The sequence below is a fragment of the Dromaius novaehollandiae genome, chromosome 2 (assembly GCF_036370855.1).
Source record: "Dromaius novaehollandiae isolate bDroNov1 chromosome 2, bDroNov1.hap1, whole genome shotgun sequence".
NCBI lineage: Eukaryota > Metazoa > Chordata > Aves > Casuariiformes > Dromaiidae > Dromaius > Dromaius novaehollandiae.
In genome coordinates, this window is record NC_088099.1 from 138,762,699 (window position 1) to 138,787,969 (window position 25,271).

At 37.1% G+C, this 25,271-nt stretch overlaps 1 protein-coding gene across 4 annotated transcripts in view; it reads left to right on the plus strand.

Annotated features, from left to right (window-relative positions):
- The window catches only part of PRKDC (protein kinase, DNA-activated, catalytic subunit), an 87,952-nt gene that overhangs the window by 43,675 nt on the left and 19,006 nt on the right, over nucleotides 1-25,271 (plus strand). For all 4 annotated transcript variants that reach the window (XM_026102970.2, XM_026102971.2, XM_026102972.2 and 1 more), the window contains 25 exons: nucleotides 97-234; nucleotides 405-524; nucleotides 1,436-1,579; nucleotides 1,802-1,953; nucleotides 2,524-2,655; nucleotides 3,099-3,210; nucleotides 4,475-4,599; nucleotides 4,693-4,842; nucleotides 5,266-5,439; nucleotides 6,957-7,055; nucleotides 7,765-7,975; nucleotides 8,564-8,753; nucleotides 9,126-9,341; nucleotides 10,525-10,637; nucleotides 12,635-12,766; nucleotides 13,951-14,130; nucleotides 17,610-17,818; nucleotides 18,305-18,443; nucleotides 19,062-19,250; nucleotides 19,785-20,009; nucleotides 20,639-20,747; nucleotides 21,266-21,377; nucleotides 22,951-23,140; nucleotides 24,290-24,464; nucleotides 24,553-24,743. In XM_026102970.2, coding sequence (XP_025958755.2) covers nucleotides 97-234; nucleotides 405-524; nucleotides 1,436-1,579; nucleotides 1,802-1,953; nucleotides 2,524-2,655; nucleotides 3,099-3,210; nucleotides 4,475-4,599; nucleotides 4,693-4,842; nucleotides 5,266-5,439; nucleotides 6,957-7,055; nucleotides 7,765-7,975; nucleotides 8,564-8,753; nucleotides 9,126-9,341; nucleotides 10,525-10,637; nucleotides 12,635-12,766; nucleotides 13,951-14,130; nucleotides 17,610-17,818; nucleotides 18,305-18,443; nucleotides 19,062-19,250; nucleotides 19,785-20,009; nucleotides 20,639-20,747; nucleotides 21,266-21,377; nucleotides 22,951-23,140; nucleotides 24,290-24,464; nucleotides 24,553-24,743 — 3,927 coding nt within the window. The remainder of the gene's footprint in view (nucleotides 1-96; nucleotides 235-404; nucleotides 525-1,435; nucleotides 1,580-1,801; nucleotides 1,954-2,523; nucleotides 2,656-3,098; nucleotides 3,211-4,474; nucleotides 4,600-4,692; nucleotides 4,843-5,265; nucleotides 5,440-6,956; nucleotides 7,056-7,764; nucleotides 7,976-8,563; nucleotides 8,754-9,125; nucleotides 9,342-10,524; nucleotides 10,638-12,634; nucleotides 12,767-13,950; nucleotides 14,131-17,609; nucleotides 17,819-18,304; nucleotides 18,444-19,061; nucleotides 19,251-19,784; nucleotides 20,010-20,638; nucleotides 20,748-21,265; nucleotides 21,378-22,950; nucleotides 23,141-24,289; nucleotides 24,465-24,552; nucleotides 24,744-25,271) is intronic.

Consider the following 25,271-nt stretch of genomic DNA (forward strand, 5'->3'; position numbering starts at 1 on the left):
TCTGTAAACAGAGATAAAATCAGAATGACACGTGGCATTATGATGTAAAAGAAAATACAGTGTGTATTTAGTTAATCACAGTAACTTTTTTTTCAGGAGCCCACAGAATACATGGCTTTAGATGATGAGACAGAACTGGAAATGGATGAACTCAATAAGCATGAATGTATGGCTTCTATGACCACTCTGATTAAACATATGCAGAGAAACCAGATCACACCCAAAGTGGAGGAGGTCAGTATTAACCAAAAGATTGGTATTGTTCATTAATTGCACCAAGAAAGGGAGTCACAGTGGAATCTCTTTGTTCTGTAGTTTTCATGGCTACTATAATAAAACCTGGGTGGTAAGCCTCTTTGATTCAAGAAATGAGTTGATTTTTGCTTTTCTCTTTTTGATTTCAGGGAACAGTTCCAGTAGACCTTCCTCTTTGGATGAAATTTCTGCATGGCAAATTAGGAAACCCATCAGTACCACTGAATATTCGCCTCTTCATAGCAAAACTTATTGTTAATACTGAGGCTGTGAGTAATTTTTGTCATGTTCTTTCAATTAAAATAATAGGTTGTATTATAACTTCAACTGTGTAGCTCTTCTGTGGTAAAGCTGAAACTTTTGGGGGTTCAACTTCGCTACATTGTCTTGATAAAAGAGAGTGTATTTTGAATGTAATGGAAATACTTTTCCTCCCAAACTCTACTTCTCCAAGTAGACTGTGTCCACAATGTATGTCTTATGTAAACTGTAGGTAACTGATTTCTTGCTACTGGGCAAGTGGTAGGGCTGATTATATATGCTATCTTTGCAGTAGCAAATACAGGGGGTCTTTTAATGGTCACGAATGACTCTTATGGAAACTCTTAGAGCTAAATGGTGTTCTGGTTGCAGATATAAGATAGTGTGGGTATCTTCGGCTGTGAAGAAATATTTTCTAACTCTTATTCTTGGGTAAAACATTCTTGTCCTATTTCAGCCAGAGGTTTTGAAGTATAATATTTTTGTTTGCAGTATTCCATATCTAAAATATAGAAAAGCTGCATTTCAGAATAAATTCAGGAAGCTTTAACACCAGCTTAATGCTACGTTCTCAGTAAAACTCTTTTGAAATGGAAATCTGAAAGGGTAGATAAATGACGTTCTCTTTCAAGTCCTACAGGGACCAGTTTGATGCATGAAAAGCTCTTATAAAGCTCTATTATGTGGGCCTTAGAACTCTTCCAGCAAGTGTTTACATTAAGTGAATTATCTCACTAAGCAGAAGTGAGGAATACAGTTATGGAGACCTCTTTATTTTAAAGTTACTTTAAAATTTCTGTAGTAACTGCTTTGGACTGGGTTAAGCAAGGTGATAGAGGTTGAGTTAAAAATTATTGAAAGCAGGTTATTGAATATTAGGATAATTTGTAGTTGACTGCTGATTCTCTATTTTCCATAGGTTTTCCGACCTTATGCAAAGCAGTGGCTTGGTCCATTGCTGCAGCTTGTTGTTTCTGGGAATAATGGAGGTGAAGGAATTCATTACATGGTAGTAGAAATAGTAGTTACTCTCCTCTCCTGGACAAGTGTAGCCACACCCAAAGTAAGGAAGTGTGAAATTCTTTTTTATACTAGCAACTATTTAGTAAGGGATGAGCTTGTTTTAGTGTATGTGTAATTGTTTTCTACATCAGTCGGCTGTTTCTTTTAGGTATTAACTTCTAAACATAGTATATTTACTTGCTTGCTTTCATAAAACAGAATATGTGAGTTTGTTTTGGAGGCATTATGTTGATTTTTTTTTTTTAACTCCCATTTATTGTAGGGAAATATTAAAGATGAGATTCTAGCTAACAGATTGCTTGAATTCTTGATGAAGAATGCCTTTCACCAAAAAAGAGCTGTGTTTAGACACAATCTGGAAATCATAAAAACAGTTGTAGAATGCTGGAAGAACTGTCTCTCCATACCTTACAGGTAGTCATTTAGGCAATTGCCTCCTTTTATCAATATTTAAAAATGTAGGTGAACATTACCAAAGGATTTGGGAGATGAAAAGGTAAATTCGGCTGCAATATGAAACTTTTTGTCCCTAGAGTAGACCATAAAACTTCAAAACAGAACTCCCCAAAGGTGAGGAATTTGCAAATTTTATTTTGTAGAACAGCGAGAAGGAAGGGAAAGAAAATGTATAGAGGATTAAGACAAGAACAACAGAAGTAGGAGTAATCTCTGCAAAGAGGTTTTTTTTGTGTGAACTGTTGTTTTTGGCCACTGAATATAACCTGTTATTGCATACTTAGTAAGACTTTTGTGAATTGCTGTCTTATGAACTTGTTGCAGAGAATTTTTGTGGGCTTAAAATTTTTTATTTGTTTTCTTTTACAAAGACTTCTTTATGAAGCCAATTAGTTTACTTCCTTATGAATATATACTTTTTACTATTTTTGGTGGGGTATGTATATGTGTATAAAGATACATAGATTTATGGTTTGTGTATTTTGTGTTTGTCATGTATATTGTCACTTTTCTATGTTTTTGCAACAGCTTGATATTTGAAAAGTTTTCTGGTGGCGATCCCAATACAAAGGATAACTCTGTGGGAATTCAGCTTCTAGGCATTGTTCTTGCTAACGATTTACCTCCCTTTGACCCAAAGTGTGAAATAGATCGTGTCAGGTGAGAAATGCAGCTTTTTGGAGGGTGACTTTTGCTGTAAGTTTAAGACAAAAGGAGCAATTCTAATTTGTCAGCATGAAGTATGGGAGTTGGATTGTTCACTTGATACTGTTGTCTCACTGCCCCTTTGCTAATCTCTGTCCTGTGTAATGCTTTTCTAGCTGCAAACTGCAGAACCTGTTTATTTTGGAAAATATCTGAAAGGATGTAGGCATTTTTGCAATGTGCCCCAGGGTTGCACTTTAACGGGAATTAACAGAGTCAGGAATTGCCAAAGCAGTGATTTGAGACACTGCAGGTGGAAATCTACATTGCACTGCATTCAGCTCTTTCAAAGGCAGTCACTGTTCCCCTAGTAAACTCAAGTGATTTTTTTTTTTTTCTTTCCAGTTTAAAGTTGGAGCTGGAGTAGTTGCTTACCATAGGTCTACTTTTTGTGCTAGGTATTTTCAGGCTTTGACCAGTAACATGGGCTTATTAAAGTATAAAGAAGTTTATGCAGCTGCAGCAGAAGTGTTGGGACTCGCTCTTCGATACATTGCTGAGAGAGAAAATGTAAGTGCACTGTATTGCATGTTTGACCATTCCTGTCCTGATTTTATGTGCATCTTTTATATGACTACTCAGTTCTGCTCCAAAAATGAAAATACCTAAAACTCAAAAGTCTGTGTTCAACAGATCAAGTTAAAGAATAAACTATTACCTCAAGAAGCAAGTGTAGACTTGAAGCTGTTATGTGTAATTTTGAACCCTTGTTGTGGCACATATGTGAATAATGAATCCAGTTATTTTCTAGGTAGTGGATAAGGTGAATGCAAAACTGTTGTTCACCAAATCCCACAGTGGTAGAAGTAGGAGACAGACACTGAAATTCACAGAAATCAGTTTAAGACAGAAACTAGGAAGTTCTTTACACAGCAGTTAGTGAGCTTCTGGAATTTGTTGCCACAGGAGGTTCTGGAAGTAAGTAGCTTCACCAGGTTCAAAGAGAAATTAGGCAAATTTGTGCACAAAAAAAATCCACGATTGCATGATAAAAAGACTAGGCAATGAAGTACACTCTAACAACCCTAATTTCATGACTGTGGATGTTGGGTGTATGAGAGAAACAAAGCACAGAGTCTGGTCAGGTTTATGTGCTCCCCTTAAATATCATCTCCTCCAGCCTCTTCTGGAGGCAAAATACCAGATTATTGGCTAGGTGCATTGTGAGTCTGACTTGTAGGGTATTTTATATTCTTATCTTCCCTCTCTGCTTTATTGCCTTCTGTTTGTTCTTTCTCAGTTTATGGAGCATATTTCATAAACTGAATTCCTGCAGTCTTCTCTTTCAGTTTTCAGAGTTCTTTTTCTCATTAAAAGCCATAATTTTGAATAAGTGAGCAAAGATGGTGCAAATATTTTATCCTATTTTAAGGTTATTTCTTTGACATTAAATGCAAATGGCTATGGTTGTTAATTTTTTTCACCATTTCACTAAAAATATCTTTTTTTCTTTTATTACATTCTTTAACGGGAAATCTACCATACCAAATGGCAACTGCTCACCATTTATGTAAAGATACCACACAACTTTTATTTCAGAATTAAGGCATTCATCCAGCCTAATCAATGGAAGCTTACAAATGCTAAAAATTAGGCAATCGTGTTTCAGCCAGGCGTAGCTGTACAGCTGCTGTGAAGTACTGTAGATGTCAAGATGAGGCAGGTCAATGCCACTAGTAAAATACACTAGAAACAATGCAGCAGCAGAGCTATACATCACTTAGGTTATGAATTTCATGGCTACACTTGTCTTTACTGTCTTTCTCATTTTTAGATACTTGAAGATCCAGCTTATGATTGTGTCATAAAACAATTAAAACATCATCAGAACACGCAACAAGATAAGTTCATTCAGTGCTTGAGTAAAGTCGTTAAGAGTTTTCCTCCTCTTGCTGACAGGTACATCGTGACTTACATGGTATGTTCACTGTAAATCTAGAATATGAATAGAAAATAACTTGCTTTTGTTTGTGGGTTTCTGGTCATGTTAAGGTTTATGAATGCAGTGTTCTTTCTGATACCCAAACTTCATGGTGTGATGAAGACATACTGCCTGGAAGTAATAATGTGCCGGGCAGAGGAAATAACTGATCTCCACTTGCAGTTAAAGAGTAAAGACTTCATCCAAATCATGAATCACAGGTGAGTGGTCATGTGATTACAAATGTGGTTACATAGTCTAAACTTCATCTCTTGTGGTGGCCACAAAAAGTGTACAGTCCACATGCATTTACAAGATGTGTTCCCTTTTCTGTTCATGACTCTCCTAATTTGAGCAGATGTGAATCTGGGAGTTAAGCATAAGACAGCTCACTGTAAAAAAACAAATGAAAAACACTGAATAGCTTTAAGCTGAAATGCCAGCTCCCATTCCTTGGCATGTGAATTTCATCTTTAATATGTATTTTTTTTACTTATGGTCTTGCTTTTAGATTAGACTCAAAAATATTTACCTAAAACCTTTTAGGCAAAAAGAATTATCACTAAAACCTCAACTGTTCTTTTGTTTCTCTGTGTAGCAATAAAGAGGAAACCAGTGTAGCTGTTCTTTTTTTCTCTTTTTAGGGATGATGAAAGGCAAAGGGTTTGTTTGGATATAGTGTACAAGATGTTATCTAAGCTAAAACCATTAGAACTTAAAGAACTTCTTCCTGGAGTAACAGGGTTCATCTCTCACCCTTCCATGATATGTCGACAGCGCATGTATGACATTCTGATGTGGATTTATGATAACTACAGGTGTGTATTCAATGCAGATGTTGTCTCTCAATGTTTTCTCACAGGCAGAGTATAAGTGTTTGTAACATTCTCTTCCAACTTAATGTCCTTCAATGTGGGATTTTCCAGTTCTCGGAGTGAAGAGCTCCTGTGGGTTGCCTCTGTAGCTCTGGCCTTTAGTTGCAATTGTATCATTTCCACTAAGGGGCAGAATTTGGGTCTGAACTTTAGTTCAGAACTAGAATGTTGCGTCACCACAGCATGATGGCATAAGAAGTCTTAGTTCTATGTTCCCACTTTTTTTCTTGGTGCCAGAATTTATAACTGTGATAAGAATCATACACTAGAGAAATTTGCTTGTAAGTAAAAGGTGTATTAAGGTACTTTGGCATAATATGGTTCCCTTCAATCTAATAGTTCTATTTTTTACAATCTAATTTTTACTCTTCAAGAACAGAAGGTTTGAAATACATTGTATCTAGATTAGTTCTTCTCCATCTGTCTTTGAGCGCACATACCTGCCAATCACTTGTTAAACAGAAATAGTTTGTAGTTACGCTACTGTAGCCATAGAAGGATACTTAATATAGTAAGGGTATAAGAACAGGTCTGAAGACAGCTGAGATGCAGCAAATTACTACCCACTAGGACAGACATTGTAACTGTGTAGTTTTCTAAGGACAGATGTCCTCCACCAAGTTTGCAGACGGAGATGCTTTCACTGTCATTCCTTCAGTGGAGTTTACTGCCTTCCCGGAAGCTGTTGCACAACAAGTAGTGTTCTTCAGTTTCAGTTTACCAGTGGACAGCCCAGAATCTTAAAAACTAATCTAGCTTTTCAGAAGTTTAAGCTAATTAACTGGAGTGCAAAGTGAAATTGCTTAACCTGATCAGCATGTCACATTCTGTATGGTAACCTCACACAGAGGAGTGAGTTAGTATCTAGGAAGGGTGTTCTCTTAGGAGCTATGTTCGATAGAGAAGTCTGTCCTTCATTTCCATTTCAAGATGGCCCATAAGATGGCCACTTAAACCTCAGTGATGGTGATTTGAAGTTAATTTCATTGTTTAGAGTAGAGAAGTGTATGCTCAGTTTGACAAGGAGGTTGCTGTTATATCCTGTAACTTATTTGGGTTCCATTATATGCCTTTGCCGGAGATAGTTATTTGAATGGACAATTGTTGTGAAGAAAAAGTGGAAGCGATTTTTACTGCAGTGTCACTTGGTAACACTTGACCTTTTGCTCAATTTTAACCTTGCGAACTCAGCACTGCCTCTGCTAGGACTTTAAAATAAGTAACTAACAGGTATTAGTTAGCTTTCTGATTTTAATTTTTCTAAGCTTTGGAGCGACAAGACATTTCTGGCAATGGGGACCTCATGTCACTAAAAAAAAGTGCAATGTTGTCATGCTAAGGTTGAGATTTTTATGAGGAGGGCATGTTCCTCCCCCCCCCCCCCCATCCTTATCCTCTTCTTTTTACTATGAATTGTTTGAGAGAGAAGTCATTAAGAGACATTTTCCCCCTAACATCAGTGATCCAGAAAGCCAAGCAGATGGTGATTCTCAGGAAGTACTCAAACTGGCTAAAGAAATCCTGCTTCAAGGACTGACTGATGAGAATGCTGAACTGCAGTGAGTAACCAGTGTTGTGATGGTTGTCTGAAATAACAGATCCCTAAATTGTTCCTTCTTTGTTTACAACAGAAGATTTGATCCTTAGAAATTTTTTAAATACTTTTAACACAAAGGAGTAACAGTGAGATAACATTGTTTCTTTTTCATTCAATAAGACGTGTTGTTAATTTGTAAAATTGTGTTGCAGTATGCCACACAAAATTTAAACTGAAATAGTTGAGTATTTGAAATCATTACTAGCTCTTGGACAAACCTTTAAGCCAGGGAGAAGTTGTTTCAGTCTGTTAGACCTAATTCTGGGTTAATGTTTTAGAGTTCTCAAACAACAACAAGATCCTTGATATCATCAGTCCAAAAGACATAGATTCGATGTTGGATTTTTTAAATTTTTTGGTGAAGTAGAAGTTAGAAAAGGAGATCTATGTGTTTGTCTACTGATAGCACTTCTTGAGAAGATAACATAAATCATTTTTCAGAGTAAATCTTTTTAATGTCAGTTAAATGGCATAGAGTGGGAGATGAGTGTGGAATTTGATGTAATTCAGTGGAAGGTTCATGGCATGAAAGGGTTAGTTGTGAAGCTGTTGTAATTGTTTGTTTGTTTGTTTATTTTAACAGACCTTTTTAATAAGTGTCATGCATATCTACAATATTGCATTTCCTGTTTGCAGGTAACCAAGAATAACTTTATTCCTTATCTTTACAGATTAATTGTTAGGAATTTTTGGAGTGATGAAACAAGGCTACCTTCAAATATTCTTGATCGCATGCTGGCATTGTTAAATTCTTTATACTCCACCAAGATAGAAACTCAGTACTTGAGTCTAATCACAAATTTTCTGCTTGAAATGACCAGCAGGAGCCCAGATTATTCCAGAAAAATGTTTGAGCATCCACTTTCTGAATGCAAATTTCAGGTGAATTGTAATGTTTTATTCTTTGTGCAAGCATGTGACAATTTCCAGTCCTTGATGTAGCTACAACTTTAAAAAGAATGGCATAGTGGAGACGATTATTTGAAGTGCCTTTTCTATTCTGTAGCTAACAGCTTAGACAGTCATGGGTTATGCATGGTATCATAAGTTTGATTTTTTTTTTTTTTTTTTTTTTTTAAGCTAGGGGGATAATTTTGCTTTCTTCCTCAAAAAAGATTGAATTAAGATAATTACACAAAATAGGTGTAGGTGATGTGTAGAGTACTGAAATACTTAAAAGAGAAGGGAGTGGAGGGAGGCATCATAACCTGGAAAAAAACTGTAAAGAAACAGGAATGTTGGTACAAGAGCTATAAATTAGTATCACCTCCTGTCAGCTGACCAGTACAAATTAGTGAGCTTTTTTGCTGAGCTGTGCAGACCTTTTATGTGCTATTTTACGTTCAAGTTCTGCATCTTTACCTAGGATGGTGTTTTAAATTCTGTGCTTTCATTTCAGCTATCCTATCTCAAGTATGTCAGGCAGAAAGCCTCATTTCATGTTGTTCTTATTAAAATCTTTCTTCATAGGACTTCGTAATTGATTCCAGCTGGCGTTATCGAAGTACTGTGCTCACACCAATGTTTGTGGAGACTCAAGCTTCTCAGAGTACCAACAGGAGTTTATCACAGGAAAGATCCCCTTCCGCTTCTGGGTCAGTAGGTGGTCGGGTGAGGGCTACCCAACAGCAGCATGAATTTACACCTACACAGAATGTCAGTAAGTTCAGACCAGTATCCTCTGGAATTTTCTTGTTTGATGTAGAAATAATTCCATTGTCTTCATTCCTATTGCATATATATTTTTGATGTAAAAGTGTAAGTGCATCTAATAGTTTGTTTTCAAGGGTTATTTTGGGTAAGCAGAGAAAAAAATGTACAGTCACATTTTTGTTGGTCTGATTTGCATTTTATTGCCAACCTAATTAGAAAGAAGTTTGTTTCTTACCTAAAGGCTTGAAATCTGTTCAGCTCATAAGCAGTGGGAATTACGTCTTTTGGGAGGAAAATGACCTGTTTTGTGGATGGTTTCACCTGGACTATGTACTGATGTGTTACAGCATTTTTTTTTTTCTTTTAATTTTTTTTACAGGTGGTAGAAGTTCTTTTAATTGGCTAACTGGAAACAGCGTTGACACATTGGCAGAATATGTCGTTCCTTCACTCTCTGAATCCTTGTCTTCATCCATGCTCTTAGTTAGCAAGCGGAGTGAAAAATGTAAACAAGGAGCCTTTAAACCAGTGGGACCGGATTTTGGGAAGAAAAGGTTGGGTTTGCCTGGAGATGATGTGGACAGCAAAACTAAAGGTCTGTAGACTTTATCATGGAACATCAATATAATTATATTTTGTTAGACCATTTTTGTCACTTATTATAGACCATTTTTGTCACTTATTTGCCTGAGCGTCCATTGCCCTTGAGACAGTCTAATTGAAGTTCAACTTAAGAGATTTTACTTCCAGGAGTATGTGACGATAGTTATTTAAAAAGTGTGGCAAAATATTAGGCTTGTGCTAGGAACTGCAAGATTGTGTGTTGCCAGATTAAAACACTGATTAAGTAAGAAACCTGCCAGTGAGATATTTGCATTCCTCCCTCTCCCTAAGATGACCAGAGCATGAGTATCAGACAGGTCTGTCCCCTGTTTTAAATTTGACTGCTTATCTCTTTAAAGAAACTGAACAAGTTGCTAACATTTTTTCCAAATCATTTCAGCTATGCTGACACATTCTGCAACAGATTGCAATCTGGCAGTAGAATTGTCTGCTCTTGTCTGAGTCTGCTCCTTCATCCACTCACTCCATAGCTGAAAAACATTAGTGCTGTTCTGGAGCGGCTCAGGCTCATTCTGCCAGCAGAATATCAGTTACAGTGGTACATTTTTGTTTCGTCACTTTCTTTTACCCATGAAATGGACTGAAATGAACAGTCCATAAAATGGCCTTTCTCCATGACTATCCTGAGCAGGAGTTGATCCAGAGACAGCTCTGTAATAGTAACTTAAAAAATATAACAACATGTTGGTATTATTGTTATTTCCCACTCTCTTGAGATATTCAGCTCCTTCTTTTTGTAGGTAGCTATATGCTTTATGGAAAATGGTGCCAGTGTCATCCCTGCCTTGGGGATCTTAAAATAAATTTGTCACATGGGACAAATTTGTTTATGAATTTTAGTGCCTTTCTTGGTACAGTAGTTTACCCTTATACCTCATCTGTGAGCTTCAAGTTTTGATATAATCACTTACATCTTTTCCTAAGAATAACTTACAGTATTGTTTTAATTCAAGATCAAATTGAAAGGCCTTGCATTGAGTTGTCGAATATGAACCTTAGGAGACTAGATGGTAAGCTAGCAAATACAGAGATGCTGCTCTTTGTTGTACTGTGCTCTTGCCTTACATCTGAAGTTTGAGAAGGGAAAAGCTGTGCGCCTGAACGTGTGTTCACCAGAACTAAAGCTGTAAAACTTTAATTCTTTTTATGCCTAGGTATAGATGAACGGGCAGAAATTCTAAGACTACGGAGGCGTTTCTTGAAGGACCAAGAGAAACTCAGTCTGATTTATGCTAGAAAAGGTGTGGCTGAACAGAAACGAGAAAAGGTTTGTCAGTCAAAGCGAGTTTAAAACCTTAAGTACTGATGCCATCTACAGTCTAGTACTTCATCTCTAAAAGTAACTTTATGAAGAAAGGGTATGTGTAAGATACTCGTTGCTAAAATAAGAGCTTTAAAAGGTGCTCTTAAAATTTGGAAATCATGCTGTTTATGTGCACGAGCAGGAAAAGAACTGGATGGTAACACTTCCAGTCTTTCACTTAGTGTATATGACTGTATGATTTTATGTGATCGAATCTGTACCAGTGATGAGAGATGTTCACAACAGAAGCTCTTTACAGTTGTTACCCTGGAAATGAGAAGCCTTGAAGCTAGAATACTCTGCAGACTGCAGATGTAAATGTCGGAGAACTTTATCTATTATCTGAAGGTAAACTCAAAACTATGAGGCAGCAGCTGATAGAGTAACCTGAACTATTGCATACTCTTAACCTGAAGGAAAGTCAGTATTAATCATTTGCTGAGTGTTTATCAAGACCAGAAACTTAGTATTGTATGGATTTCTTGGTTATGTATTTACAATTAGTTTAAATGGGTTTTAAACTCTGTAGTAGTTTTTCAAAGGTTCATGTTACTAAAAACAACATGCATTGTTGTCCAAAACTGATAGCAGTTAGACAAGAGTAAAGAAACCCAGGATTGGGAGGTACCAGTTTATGTCATTTTTATAATATTTTGCTGATGCAGGCATCTATACAAACAGAACTTGCATCCAAAAGAACCACAAGAACATCTATTCTTGCCTACTTATGTTTACTTGCAAGCTAAAGCTATCTTTTTCCTCCAGCCCCACAAGAGAGAGACCCTTTAACAGATGTCAGCCTTTTTTGTATGACAGTCCAAAAACTTAAAAAAAAAAAAAAAAAAAAAAAAATCACTATGATGTTCCCCAAGACAAGACTAGAGGAGACCAGGAGTGCTGCGAGGACCGCTTAAACTTCTGAGTGGCAAGAGATTTGTTGCTTGTAAACAGATGTGTAACTCAGTGCCTTGTGTTAATGTTATGCCTAATGGGGAAACAGCAAAAAGTAGGTCCTTGCCACAAAAGTATTTGGAAATACCAGAAGCTTTAGCAAAGCACTAGTGTCCCTCAGGATATTGCTCCTGGAATTTTTTTGAAAATCATCCATTTGAAGTTGTGTAGAGGAAAAAAGGGCTCAAATAGCAGAATGAAGGGTTTAAGGAAGAAAAAAAATCTTTAAGCTCTCTTCTTCCATTATACTAATGTATACATTCACCCAGTGTCTCCTGGTTTTAGTGCTAATAGCAGTAGTGAAAAGAAATCCCAGCTTGTAAATTTACTGCTGATTTTCTTAGAGCTTATCATTGCTATGAAAAGAAAGAAGGCAGAGGAAGCAACAGGTTTTGTCAGGGTGTAACAGTAGCTCTTGTTCAGTTTAGATGCATTTCTTTAAACCTCACCAGTAGACAGGGCAGCTATTTAACAACAGTTTACAGCACTTTTATTTCAGATTGGTTTAAGTTTTAGTAGCAATCAGTTCTACAGATTCATCCTTCTTCCTTCCCCTCCTCATCCACTGCGTGAAATAAAATGTTAGTTTTAGTAACCTCATTTTACTTTGCAGTTGAGGCAGGCTGAGAGCTGTCAAGTAATTGACTACTGTGACTGAGCTGGCAGGCAGTAACTTTATTAAACCATAGTTGTTCACCAGCTTTCAATCATAACCCCATTCTCTTTTAAAAATAACTAAAGTGCTACCTGGGTGGAAACAGGAACTAAAAGGCATTAATATTGAAAGTTAATTGCTGAACTAACTCTACAAAGGAGGCTTAGGAGTTTTTAATTGACCAGGATGATTCTGGGGTTAGCTGTGTTACAGCTTTATACAAACTGTATTAGTTTAATAAGCATGGCAAAAGCTTTTTAAAACACTTCAAAAATGCTCTTGCTTATTTTGTCTTATCTAGATACAGGACTTTCTAAGTAATGTAATTTTTTTTAACATAAGCAATGTATTTCAGGAGATGAAATCTGAGCTAAAGATGAAGCATGATGCCCAGGTTATTTTGTACAGAAGTTACCGAGTAGGAGACCTTCCTGACATCCAGATTGAATACAGCAGTCTGATTGCCCCTCTGCAGGGCCTTGCTCAGGTCTGTGTGTTTCTCAAAGGTCATTTGTGAAGCTGTATGTTCTTGTAAAGAAAATGGTGTGTCATTGAGTAGCTACTTTAAAAATTGATTTGTTGTTTTGTAGTTACCACCATGAGATGCTTTTACAGAGTCTGTTTTGAGGTAGAGTGTTCGTCCTACTCCCAGGCCGGTGCAGTGATGATGCCTTGTAGCTGGCCTCACCTGAGCAATTGAGTTTAATGTTGAGGACTTAAGACCCCAGCTATTGTCCATTGCTTCTGCGTTCCCGTGCTCAAGAATCAAAGACGGTCTTTACAGACCTTATTGGATAGGAGATCTCACTTTATAGCAACAAAACAGCTATTTTTATTCTTTTATATGGGTATACTGGAGTGTTAGAAGTGCAGGTGAAGTCACTGTGGCTAAGACTGGACTCAGACTAGTCAACGAAGCTGATCAGGTATTCCTTTTCCAACCTGGATACAGTAGAAACTGTGGGCTGGAAATGTCACATTTTAGTGTTTGGGAAGCCACGGTGTTCCTGATTAGCCTTGTCTTTAATTTCTTTTGATGATCCCTTATCTCTATTGAAAGGGAGGAAGTGGCACAATCATCAGTGTTCTGAATAGTGTTAGATCAGACTTCTGTTCTGCCATAGACTGGGATGAATAGGATTATGGTATATTTGCAGATGTGTTTCTGGGTTGAAGAAATGCCTTCAAATCGCAGGTGGTACCATCTGTCTGTACATATCTCTGTGTTACTGCCTCAGTGTTAGGTCTGGGTTTCCCCACACATAGATGTCTTCCATTTTTTCTTGAAATCCTCTTCACTGGCAGTGGTGTCCATAAGATGATACTGGGTATCTGGTCTCCACAGTGAGGACTGTGAATGTACGAAAATTGCAAATTCCGTTGTCTCCCCCAATACTCTGACCTGAAACCAGTAACATTGTCTTGGTGTTTCTTTATGTAGAAGAACTAAGATAGGATTTGAATTTATAGCACAGTGGCTGTGAAAGAAGTCCCTGCATAGATATGATTTATGCCTGAGCAATTGTTCATTCCACTCCCAAAGAGTATCCACATAGGGATTAGGTATGGGGTGGTTCATATCTCTTAATTTTATGCATTTTTTTGTTGTGTCACAGCATTATTTAGTAGCCTTATTGCTTTTTTATTTTTTTTCCTCCCTGCTTTTTGCAGAAAGATCCAACATTTGCCAAGCAGCTTTTCAGCAGTTTGTTTACTGGAATTTTGCATGAAGTAGAAAAATCTAAAACTCCTTCTGAGAAAAAAATCATCATCCAGAAGCTGCTGAAGGACTTCAATCACTTCCTGAGTATGAGCCTGTCTTATTTCCCACCATTCATTGCATGCATCCAGGTAAATTTGCTATGACAGGAAAGTAGCTGATCATAATGTCTTTGTCTGAATGTGTGATAAATCCAATGAGGGTGAAGGTTAAATGCAGTTACTGGGATTTAGGCAGAGATGGAAGGAGAACTGTTAACAAAGTGGATATTTCAAGTGACTCTTAACAGTGAACAAAGCAATTCATGCCTCTGAGCTGATGTCTCAAGGTTTCTGCAGTTTCTAATCTGTAGAGTTTGAGTTGCCTTTTAATGCTTTTAATTGCATCAGTAACAAGAAGAGACTTGATTTTAAATGAAAGCCGAGAGAACAATTGAAATGGTTATGTGGGTTTCGCAGTGCTTATCTTTCCTGTTTCTGGGAAGTCCTGCAAGGAGGAATACTTTGATGTCTTGAGGATATCAGTAGTTGTCAGACTGTTTGTTTTTAGCATCTCTTATTTATTTTTTCAGCAACCTTTTCAAATTATTCCCCTGCAGTAGTTGCCTGGGGATTTTCAGTTATGAGGGAAGGACTTGCTCCCACCAAAGAGCGAGTGGGAGCACAACAACCATATCCACTGGAAAGGAACCACCAACCTTTCTCCTTTGCTTTTGTGTATAATGCTATGAGACTATGCTGACCTGCAATAACTTATGAACTTTATCTTTTATTCCAATTATCAGAGAAATTAAAAAACTTGTCGAAGCCCCTACCATGTGCTCATTGTATTTGTTTCTTGTCATCTGTGTTGATCTTAATGTTGTTTCATTTGTAGCTCTCAAAATAATCTATTTTTGAGTGCCAGATAAGCTAGTTTTGTCTTTCTGTTACAGAAGTTTAAATGTGCTGTGACAGTAGATGTCATTCGTAATACAGGAGAAATGTCTGGTTTGAACTAGCTTTTTAAACAGTGACACAGTTTGCTTCTTAGCACTTGTATTTACACATCTGAAAAAATGTAATATCTTGTTTATTTTCTTCTCTGCAGCTGCATAAAAGGTCAAATGCTATGGGGATTTTTCTGGGCTGTCTTAGTATTTTTCTAGCCAGCATCTCACAATAGCTATCTGTTAATATTCCCTCTTGATGCTTTACTTCTGTTTGTTCGTTCTCAGGCTTTGTACTGTATTATTATTTGTGTTGAACTATGCTATTAGACCCTAATAATAATACAGTTATGTTAGGCTACTTTTTTATGAATAGACATAAAATGAAGAGTCAAAAATTAGAAGTTAAAATTAGTCAAAAATATGGACTTGTTAAGTGCACTAAGAGCCTCTCATTGCCATTGAAAAATAAAAGAAATAAGATCACAAAGACCAGTCTCAGCTGCACACTCTGCCTATCTGAGCATCCTGTATAACTGCCAGAGGAAGTCTTTTCCCCAACAGGGATTAGAGTTCATATTGATCAGGAGAAAGAGAACATGCATGCGGTGCTCAGGCCCTCACTGTTGTTCACAAAGGCTGTCCTGATGGCTTGGAGATTAAGTAGTACAGCTTCTGCTTCCTGTGTACCAATAGTTTAAAAAGTCATACAACCAGAAGGAAACGGCGGTGAAGTAGGAAGCCTTTCTGAAACAAGACGATACGTATTAATCTTCTACAGGTTCAAGTGCCATCAGGAGAATAACTAGGTGATAAAAAGAGCCATTACAGTCTACAAGGATAATCTGAAAATTGACTATGAGGCTCTGGGGTTGGTTTTCATGACACAAGAAAAAATGGCTGAAGTACAAAGAAAGAACCTGATAAACTTATGACGAAAGTTTACGCAGACTCCATAGAGATATCTGGCCTCTGAAGAACATAAAATTGCATATAAATATTTTAGTTATCAGGCTGGTTTGGATGCCATTCCTCCTTATCTTTGAACCTGTGATGCAAGTAAAAACAGAACACACTGGCTGTATATAGAGAAAGGAACATTCTCTCTGCTTTCAGAAGATAAGTGATCAGGTTAATAGTCACCAAAATTCACTAAATACAAAGATACTAGTTTTGATGTGGAACCATGTCTGTAAATTGGAAGGTTCTGGGAGAGTATTCTCTGGGCATACTTGCCCAGTTCTTACAGTTTTTTTGTAGGCATCCCTCATAAAGGGCTAGATGGACTTTTGGTCTGACCTGAGCGTAGCTATTGTTAGGTTTTTAGACTGTAGAACGGGCATGGCAAACTTGGCTCAACCCCTAAGAGATGGCAGCAGGGAAACATAATGCCCTTACATAGGAGTTTCTAGAGCACATGTACAGCTATGCTAGAAATTGCTAGTTGAAAATTGCCTGCATAGCAGATGAAGCATGTACACAGGCCTCATTTGGATACAACATGTCTGTAACTCAGGAAGCTACAGAAGCTGTTCTTATTTTTTCATTGGGTGCAAATATACCTGGCATGGGAGTCTCAGCTAGACAAAACGTATAATGGGTCTGCTTAAGTCAGATTTATATTCTGCATTTTTCAAGGTGGTTGCCATTATCACCCAAGTGTAGCTTAGTTATTCTCACAAACAGTCTCCCGTTAGAGTTTCCAAGAAGTGAGTTTTCATGTAGTATTCTTGGACATTGTGTTGCAACAATCAAACAACTGTTGCCCTAAAAATCAGTGCTGTTTCTTGTAACAAATGTATATTACCACTTTTCCAGGTTGTAAGATTTTTCTTCTGTTTTGGTTAAAGTGTTATCGCAGCATTCCCTTAGGTTCTTAAGCTAAACAACCCTGGGGTTAATGGACTTGCCTGCTACTTTCTTGATGTATTTTTGGGTAGTGATGTAAGTATTAAAATAAACTTTAGGTAACCAAGAATATTTATCCTTGAAAAAGGGGTTATTTTGCAGTGGGTTGATGTTTAATAAGATAAAGATCTGCTAGAAATATTGTCATGTCTTTAAATCAGACAGGACTTGATGAGCACAAACAAATGAGTCTAATGGGAGTCTGTGGTATGCTAAAACTAGATAAGTATGTAGACAGCCTCTAGCTCTGAGAAAACATCACGGTTAATCATGCCTTTGGCTTAAAACAGGAATGCACCACTCAATAGGTTAAGTAAAATGCAGCTGTTGTGTAGTGGGCACCACACTACTGAAAAAGAAAAAAGGAAGAGATTCAGACTGTGACTGTGTTCACTTCCTTTTCCCCCACTACTAGTGTGTTTCTACTTAGAAAGAGTTGTCTAGGAGGTAGATCAGGAGTAGCAGGTTGAAATATATGCAGAGTTCGTCCATTAATTTCTAATTACTTTTAATTTCCTTCCAAGGTAACTTCAGTCTCTAGCAGCCCTGAAGACAGATGAAATAGAGGTGTTATTCTGTACTATTCTTTGTCCTAAGAGCAGCAGCACAGAAGAAAAGCATTCCATTTTTTTCCAGAGTTGGGTACTTCTGGAGATTTAACTTCTTATTTCCAAAGCTTGTGCTGTAAGAAAAGGATACAAAATAGGTGGCCTGTAAAATGCAATTATCAGTATAGTTTTAGACCAAATAGGCACCTGTTGTTCTGTTTTATAGGAAATGAGTTACCAGCACAGAGAGCTACTAGAACTTGATTCAGCTAATGTGAGCACGAGTTGCCTTGCAAGTTTACAACAGCCAGTAGGCATCCTTCTTCTGGAGCACGCTCTGATTTCTCTGTGCCCTGCAGAGGAACCCCCATCCAAGCGGATGCGTGGGAGGGCAGAGCTTTCTCCAGATGCAATCAGGTGGATCGAACTTGCAAAGTAAGTTCTTGTTTGAGACAATTTGCTTCTATTCAAGTTTGCCTTGTGAAGAACACTGCCTTTATAGCTTGTAGGATTTCTGTTTTATTTTTTCCCTTTTCAGAATTGTCTGCTTTTAATTTCTTCTCAGTTAATTACTATCTTTCAGTTACAGCAGTCAGACTTAACAGCTGTGCACCCTGACAATGCTATCAGACTGATGAAAAACATCCTGTCCTAGCTTTTCAGCTGCAGGAGTTACCAGTGCTTAGGTGTTCTCCTACAAGATGAAGTTTACATGGATAAATATATATTTATAATCTGATGTAAGAAATATGATCCTTTTTTTTTTTTTTTTTTTTCATATTACAGGCCAGTTGCAGAGCTTGGGCTGCTGCTTATGCTGTTGCTGCCATTACTGACTTTTTTTTTTTTAAATAGCTTCTGTTTGCACTGATGTACCTCTGTTCAACTAATCCGAAGTGTTTGCTTTTTTGATTTTACTAGGCTCTACCGATCTCTCGGAGATTATGATGTCCTCCGTGGCATTTTCAGTGGTAAGATTGGGACTAAGGAAATCACACAGAAAGCATTGTTGGCAGAAGCAAGGGGTGATTATGCTGGAGCAGCTAAACATTATGATGAGGTAAAATGACTCCCCCAGATCTTCCTTTTTTTACTTCTTTTTTTCCTTTTTTTCTCCTCTCTCTCTCATAAATCCTTTCTTCTTGCTGAATACTAATAAGCAAAAATGAAAAATTCTGAGCAGCAGCATATAGCTTAAAATGTCCTTCTGTTTTTTTGATGGTTCAGTCTATAAAGGTAGAGGAACAGATGCAGTGAGCATTCACAACAGAGATTAGTGAGTGTGATACTTTTTTCCCACTGTTACAAAGCTTTGCATGTGCAATGACCTAGGCACACAAGTAAAAGACTTTGGGCATGCTACTGCCCCTAGAGAGCAAACTGTACATGTTCATGGCAAACATTTGAGTAACGGTGGGTACAAATGGAGGAAAGGATCTCTTTAACCTTCTTTTAAAGCCTTGGCTCTTTAAAAGTACAGGTTTACTGAAGATGGCTATCTGAAATGAATTTATATGTAAATATCAACTGGCTTAAATTTTCAGTATTTAATGTTACTGTCACATTCTTGTAAGTGGGTAGGTATTTTTGAGATAACAAATTATTCTCGAATAAGATCTTGCTGACTTAGAATTCAAACTAGCTGAGAATCTCCCCCCTTCTTAAATTCATTTTCTAGGCTCTCTCTAAAGAAGACTGGCAAGATGGGGAGCCAGCAGAAGCGGAGAAGGACTTCTGGGAACTTGCATCTCTTGAATGCTATGATCACCTGACAGAGTGGAAGTCACTGGAGTATTGTGCTACTGTTAATATTGATAGTGGACAGCCTCCAGATCTAAACAAAACTTGGAATGATCCGTATTATCAGGTTTCTAGAAATCACTGTTTTGATGCTACATTGTTTTCATCTGTACAGAGATGTCTTACCATAATGTAGATATGAGTAGGAATCAATTGCATAATTTATAGTTAATAGTAATAGTAGTTAATTGTCGTTAAATGTAGTTAATTTTACTGTTTTTTTTCGCGGAAATTAGTGGAGAGTATAATAGATAAAATAACTGAAGCAATTACTCCTGCTGTTTTTATGGATGCCTAAGTTGTACCTCAAGTCTGAGGCTGGTCATACAGCACCAGTTTTAATTTCTTTTTCTCCTTGCAGTTTTTATGTTGCTTTTATCCCTTTTATTCCTCATGCATTTTGAGAGTTGCCAAAACACTGATTTTGAAACTAGTGGAATTTGCTAAGTATCTTATAACTTCTTGAGCCTGTCAGAAAAGTCAGTTGTGATTTGTTGGCAAACTGAAGGGAAAACTCTTAAGAAATCACTGAAAAATATCATTATATATATTTGATCTGCCACAGAAAACAAAAAATTGATCATCTGTGTCTCCCCTGTAGGAGACATACCTGCCATATATAATACGCAGTAAGCTGAAGTTACTGCTCAATGGGGAAAATGACCAGACTTTGCTGACTTTTATTGATGAGGCAATGAAGACAGAACATAAGAAAGCCATTATAGAAATGCGTTACAGCCAAGAGCTTAGTCTCCTTTACATCCTGCAAGATGATTTTGACAGAGCCAAATATTACATAAGCAATGGCTTGCAGATCTTCATGCAGGTAACAATCATTGCTATCTCTGATGTGATTTTGTTCTGTATAAACTCATGAAACAGTAAAACTGTTGTTGCTGTTATTGCTGCTAGATTATACTTTCAAGATAAACATTTTCTCAAATACAGTGAGATCTAGATGCCTTCCAATCATATGGCAAAACTTCCATTGACTTAAGTGATTGCAGTGACAAGAATTGAGTCAGCCAGTGGAGTGCCTCCTTCCTGTTTTAATTTGTTTTATTCTGCTAGTTTCACCTGTTAGAAATTTTTCACGGTAACTATTAGTGCAAATTAATAGCAATTTTATTTCATGCATCCTTTTAAAAGTCTACTGCCCCCTGAACAAACTTAAAAAGAGTATTAAATTGAGAGGGTGTAAGCTCCAACCATTACCAAGTTTTCATTAGCCTGTAGGACTGTTCTGATTTCTAGGATAGGAATTATAGCTAGAATATGCTTCCATACTTGTCTAAAGCAGAGTTGCTCTCAGATTGCAGGTTACCAAATTACCTGTAAAAGGTTGGATTGTAGAGTGTAATTATCGCAGTATCAGATATATAGTTTGTGGAGCACTAAATGGAATCATGTTGTAAATTTTGTGTATGAAATCTCATTCTCTACCTTTCCTTTCAGAGTTATTCTAGTATTGATACTTTGTTACATCAAAGTCGAATGACCAAACTGCAGTCTGTACAAACTTTGACAGAAATACAGGATTTCATCAATTTTATGGCCAAAACAAGTAAAGATTTTTTTTCTGAAATTTATTCTCCTTTCGTTGCATTAAATGATAGTGGTTTTCTCAACTTTGAATTTCTATTTCTACGCTTAGAGGACTGAAGCCTTAAACTAAGGTTTTATTGGGGTCACTTTTGTTAGCAAATAGTGATTAGCAGAGATCAAAGATGGATATAGTGTATAATTTATAGCTCTGTGGTAGGAATGAAATATAAATTTATGCACATTAACCTAATTATATATTAAATTTAGTTAACAGTTGTACTGTATTTCACCTAATTCCTGAATGGAAAGATGATGATTTTCAGTGATAATTGACACTGATCTCTTTATTGAAGCTACTGTGCTTCAGCAAAAAACAAAAGTAATATGATCACCAATAACATATTTAATGCAAGTCTAGATATAGAAATAGGTTGTTTTATTGCAGTTTTAGGGTTCAGATGTTAGTTTGGCTTGTTTTAGGGCTTTTCCACACTGGTTAGATTTAGATGCTTTTAAAGTGTTCTTAATTGATTTTAGGTAACTTAGCTTCACGGGCTTCCCTTAAGAGACTTCTTAGAATCTGGACAAGCAGATATCCAGATGCTAAAATGGATCCTATGAACATCTGGGATGATATCATTACAAATCGGTAAAATGAGATTCTTTTGTTAACTTTAGTTCTGCGTGCCTGTTAAGTTCAGAGAGATGCTTTTTGTAATAGTGCTTGTATACAAATGTGGGTGTTTGATCCAGTATTTGACTTTTTAAAAACTTTTATAGCAGCTTACCTATTAGTATAATAGTTTGTTTTTCATATGACAAACTTGTGGGGAGAAAGAAAGAGAGATTGGAAAGGGAGTAAACCATATTGTAGGGAAACAAGACTGTTCTTTTAAGCATTGTTTTGCATCAGTGACTACATATATTGTATAAAAATACTGGTGGTAAGTCAAGCTGGTCCAGTTCTGCAGCCCTCGAGCTCAACCACATATCATTGAGTAGATTAGTTGCATTCAGCTCCATTTTGAATAAAAATGCATACCTACTTTGTAGGCAGTTAAAATTTTAATGTTAGGGAGTGTACAAAAGAGGCCCAGCACTGTCACTATCAGTACTTCACATGTTTATACATTTGCTGTAACTAGAGACTTCTGCTATGCAACTGTTGCTAGAAAGAACAAAGGTTCTCCAGAGACTCCTTTGGATTAGCTCTGAAGAAGCTGGAATGCTTTTTCAAATTTATAATTTTTCTGTTCTCTCTGTGGTATTTATCTTGATCCCCATGCATTCCTCCAGTACAAACCTAGATCCTTTCCCCTTTCTTAGAGACAGCTTCTTTACAGCTCTGCTGATACCCACTGTGCCCTGTAATTTATTTTATTATCTCTGGGTGTCAGTAGTGCATGACAACAGAAGTACTTACTGCAGTTAAATATTAGGCAGAATACATGGTATGGCTTACTCCTTTACCAAGTCTCAAAACCTTTATGATTTGAAGGGTTGTCAGTGTCTTAAATGCTTTTTTGTGTCCTTAGAAAATCTTTATCTCAAATCAGTGTAACAGAGGATGTGCTGTTTGTTATTACTTCTATACAGAGCTAAGCCCCAGTACAGACTGCAGTGCAGTGCTTTCCCCTGCATTGAATAACAGTCTACATAACGAAAAGTGCTTTTAAATTAGATAGGATTACTTGTAGACTATAAAATATTTAGCATTGGTTCATGGCAATCCTCTTTCAAAGGTTGAATATGGTCACTGGTCTCTTCTGCAATGCAGATTGTAAGAAATTGTAATTGTGGCCTTCTTACATGTCTTGATGTCATGTACATTTGAGTTTCAGGTTGGCAAAATACAGTATGGAACTTTATAAACGAGATGGTTTTTTTGTTCTCACTACTGTAAAGTTGGAGTGGATGTTATGACTTTGTGAACTTAGAAGTTGTAGTTATGACTTAAGAAACAGAATACCCACTCTCTTATGGACATTTTCTGATATTTAATCTCACTGCTTCAGGATCCTGGGATGCTCTTGGGGTCATCCTATCCCTGGTTTCGACTGTCCAGACTCTTTGGGGAGTATGTTTAGCCCTCACTAAAGGTGATCACTGTATTTTGCCATTGTTTTTTAGCTGTGTTTACTGTCAGGAAGATCAATACTATGTTCCCTTGCTTCCCCTTGCCTGATACCAAACTGATTTGTACTCCTGTTGTCATTATGCAGGTGTTTCTTTCTTGACAAACTGCAGGAGAAACTTCCCAGTGATAAGGCCAATGACAGTATGGAGGTGGATGAAGAATGTGGTAGTGGTGACCAAATGGAAGTGGATCAACAGGGTGAAGACATTTCCTCAATGATTAGAAGCTGCAAATTTAACATGAAAATGAAGATGATAGAAAGTGCCAGGAAACAGGTGACTGTGCTGTCTGATAGCTCCCAATTTTTTGAGAAAATCCATAGCAATTACAGCTGCAAAAGCCTCATAGGTCATCCGGGGCACCTTCTGCTAGTGCAAAACTCCTCACTTCTTGACCCTGCTGTCCAGAATGTTTTGAATGCTGAAGAAAGTCTGTTCCACAGAGAAAGAAAACAATAGATAAATGTTAATTAAAAACTTGATAATTTGTCATTACTGGAATTATGCCTGTAGGCCCCTTTGATCTGCAGATGGTTTCTGAAACTCTCTAGAGCAAAAAAAATAAAGCATCTGAAATGCTACAGTCACTAATGGAAAGGAGGCTTGCAAGCAAACATTTTGCTTTCTCATTTACAAACAATCCCTTCTATATAAGAATGCAAATCAAATTCAGATTGAGTCACCATCATTTACTTCAATCAGCAATAATGAAACATTTATTTTTTCTTTTTCCATTACGGTTTTCATTACAGTGTTGTGATTAGATATGAAGGCTAACATTTGTATAAAAAAGTAAAGCTAAAAGTGAATTCAGATTTTATTTTGGATCTGACTGATAAAATGACTGAAACATAGTCCTCTTTGAAACACCAAAGGTCCATCATCAAGCTTAAACAAGACCAGTAAGTCAAGGTCTCCCTGGTCTTTGAAGATCCTGCAAAAATGTGGAATCAGTGGTAGAGTTCATTATTAACACTAATAGCTAAATATAACATTAATGCAGTGTAGTCTATGGATGCCTAAAGGGATGGGGCAAATTTAATGTTATTTATATGGACCTTGTTCATCAAAACACAAACACAGTGCACAGATGATTTGCCAAATGATATTATCAACCAAGTTATGTTGCCCGCGTGTGTTCGTATTGCAGAACAGTTAGTGCCTGTTTAATCATACGAAAAGAATTATTTTAATTTCCTCAGTTTGTCAAACATCTATTCTTTTTTCCTTTTCAAATGTCTCCATTAGCACAAATTTGTTTTTGAATATGAAACCCAAAAAGCAGTGGGCTGCTTTTTATCCAGCAGGTTCTCTAATTATACTTTTGTTACCTAAATCCTTCCATCCCTTAATGTAGTTGCAGAAAAATTTTATTTCCTCTTCAGATACATTATCTGAGAATTCTGTCTTATTCTGTTAATACAGAACAGCTTCTCTGTTGCCAAGAAGCTTCTGAAATACCTACACAGAGAGGCCAAAACCAGAGAAGACTGGCTGGTGCGGTGGAATTATGCCTATTGTCGCTTTACCCACAGTTGCAGCCGGAGTCAGAGTTGTCCTGAACAAGTACTCTCCGTGTTAAAAACTATCTCCCTGCTTGGTAACAACCTTTATCTGTGCTGCACTTTCTTTATTATATGAAGCTGTTTTGTTGTCACATTACCAGCTTGCTTTTTGAATTTCAACAGAAGATACCAAACCTGACTACCTAAGCAAGAAAATAATGGCCTTCCGAAACCAGAATCTTCTTCTGGGTACCACTTACTGCATCATGGCCAATGCCCTTAGTCACGATCCAAGATGCCTTAAGCAAATTGAGGAAGGAAAAGCTAGAAGAGTATCAGTACTGTCAGGCGAGAGTCTTGAGAGTCCTGAAAAGGTAAAGGGGAAGGGAAAAGAGCTTTTAGGTATTTCAGTGTTCTAATCACTACTTTAATAGGTAGTAATGGATATGAAGAATGTGAAGTCCATCTGCTGTTAGCATTGATTTCTTCAGGAACACCAGCTATGAAACAAAGCTGTCGCTCTGGCTGCCGTTTGTCTGGTTTTGGCTCTCCTGGAGTTCTGCACTGCTGTAGTCTTTTTACTGGGAAAATATTCTTGTGTTTCTCTGTTCCTATATTTTGTGTGGAGGGGAAAGATGTATACTTAGAGCACCTGTGTGCACGGTGGCAAGACAAGGATTGGGAATACAATCCACAGAGAATGCTTTTAATTCAGCTAGGTATTTCTGAAGTTATTCATGCTGTTAGGTTATCTTATCCCAAAAAGAGATCTTTATAATACTCATATTGATACTGATAATGATACTGATATACTTAATTTATCTAAATAATTCAAGTAATAGGGAGGAGAGGGTTTTTAAAACACAGTATGTGCAGGTCATCTTTCCTTTATTGGGGAGGTG